Raw genomic sequence first — 2,199 nt, forward strand, 5'->3', positions numbered from 1 at the left:
GTCGTGATGGACTTATTTTCACGATATCTGTCTGTCTGTCTGTTTGTCTGTCTGTCCGTCACATATTTTGAAATATCAAAGTCTAATAAGGAAACGGCTGTCTTATATATGTAGGTAACAGACAGAACTAGAAGTCCTAAGAACTCTGAAGTCCTGAATCGTAAACTCAAGAAATGCTACCGTTCAAGATCGTTCATGCAATTTAGGTATGGATCACCTACCAAACCCTGTCTGATCAATAAGCAGTCTTCTATCATCGTTTAGTTTTTCAGGTATAATCTCCGTCACCTTCAACCGTCAGGTATTATCTCTGTCACCGTCCAACCGTCAGGTATTATCTCTGTCACCGTCCAACCGTCAGGTATTATCTTTGTCACCGTCCAACCGCCAGGTATTATCTCTGTCACCGTCCAACCGTCAGGTATTATCCTTGTCAACGTCCAACCGTCAGGTGTAATCTCTGTCACCGTCCAACCGTCAAAATTATCTTTGTCACCGCCTAACCGTCAGGTATTATCTCTGTCACCGTCCAACCGTCAGGTATTATCTCTGTCGCCGTCCAACCGTCAGGTATTATCTCTGTCACCGTCCAACCGTCATGTATTATCTTTGCCACCGTCCAACCGCCAGGTATTATCTTTGCCACCGTCCAACCGCCAGGTATTATCTCTGTCACCGCCCAACCGTCAGATATTATCTCTGTCACCGCCCAACCGTCAGATATTATCTCTGTCACCGTCCAACCGTCAGGTATTATCTCTGTCATCGTCCAACCGTCAGGTATTATCTCTGTCACCGTCCAACCGCCAGGTAATATCTTTGTCCCCGTCCAACCGTCAGGTATTATCTCTGTCATCGTCCAACCGTCAGGTATCATCTCTGTCACCGTCCAACCGCCAGGTATTATCTTTGTCACCGTCCAACCGTCAGGTATTATCTTTGTCACCGTCCAACCGTCAGGTATTATCCTTGTCACCGTCCAACCGTCACGTATTATCTCTGTCACCGTCCAACCGTCAGGTATTATCTTTGTTACCGCCCAACCGTCAGGTATTATCTTTGTCACCATCCAACCCGCTGGTATTATCTCTGTCCCCGTCCAACCGCCAGGTATTATCTCTGTCACCGTCCAACCGTCAGGTATTATCCTTGTCACCGTCCAACCGTCACGTATTATCTCTGTCACCGTCCAACCGCCATGTATTATCTCTGTCACCGTCCAACCGCCATGTATTATCTCTGTCACCGTCCAACCGTCAGGTATTATCTTTGTCACCATCCAACCCGCTAGTATTATCTCTGTCACCGTCCAACCATCAGGTATAATCTTTGACGCCGCCCAACCGTCAGGTATTATCTTTGTCACCATCCAACCCGCTGGTATTATCTCTGTCACCGTCCAACCGTCAGGTAATATATCTGTCACCCTCCAACTGTCAGGTATTATATCTGTCACCGTCCAACCGTCAGGTATTATCTCTGTCACCGTCCAACCGTCAGGTATTATCTTTGTCACCGCCCAACCGTCAGGTATTATCTTTGTCACCGTCCAATCGTCAGGTATTATCTTTGTCACCGTTCAACCGCAAGGTATTATCTTTGTCACCGTCCAACCTTCAGGTATTATCTCTGTCACCGTCCAACCGTCAGGTATTATCTCTGTCACCGTCCAACCGTCAGGTATTATCTCTGTCACCGTCCAACCGCCAGGTATTATCTCTGTCACCGTTCAACCGTCAGGTATTATATCTGTCACCGTCCAACTGTCAGGTATTATATCTGTCACCGTCAAACCGTCAGGTATTATCTCTGTCACCGTCCAACCGTCAGGTATTATCTCTGTCACCGCCTTACCGTCAGGTATTATCTTTGTCACCGCATTACCGTCAGGTATTATCTTTGTCATCGTCCAACCGTCAGGTATCATCTCTGTCACCGCCTAACCGTGAGGTATTATCTTTGTCACCGTCCAACCGTCAGGTATAATCTTTGTCACCGTCCAACCGTCAAATATTATCTCTGTCACCGCCCAACCGTCAGGTATTATCTTTGTCACCGTCCAACCGTCAGGAATTATATCTGTCACCGTCCAACCGTCAGGTATTATCTCTGTCACCGTCCAACCGTCAGGTATTATCTCTGTCACCGTTCAACCGTCAGGTATTATCTCTGTCACCGTCCAACCGTCAGGTATTATCT

The 2,199-nt window shown here is 47.2% G+C and overlaps 1 protein-coding gene across 1 annotated transcript in view; it reads left to right on the plus strand.

Moving 5' to 3' along the window:
* Window positions 1–2,174, plus strand: part of LOC110455604 (protein piccolo-like) — a 4,648-nt gene extending 2,474 nt beyond the window's left edge. Inside the window, exons 2-3 of the mRNA XM_021505809.1 lie at window positions 273–510; window positions 1,621–2,174. Of these exons, the coding sequence (XP_021361484.1) occupies window positions 273–510; window positions 1,621–1,986 (604 nt within the window). The 3' untranslated portion in view covers window positions 1,987–2,174. The remainder of the gene's footprint in view (window positions 1–272; window positions 511–1,620) is intronic.
* Window positions 2,175–2,199: the final 25 nt, after the last annotated feature.

This window comes from Mizuhopecten yessoensis, unplaced genomic scaffold (genome assembly GCF_002113885.1).
Source record: "Mizuhopecten yessoensis strain PY_sf001 unplaced genomic scaffold, ASM211388v2 scaffold8329, whole genome shotgun sequence".
NCBI classification, from domain to species: domain Eukaryota; kingdom Metazoa; phylum Mollusca; class Bivalvia; order Pectinida; family Pectinidae; genus Mizuhopecten; species Mizuhopecten yessoensis.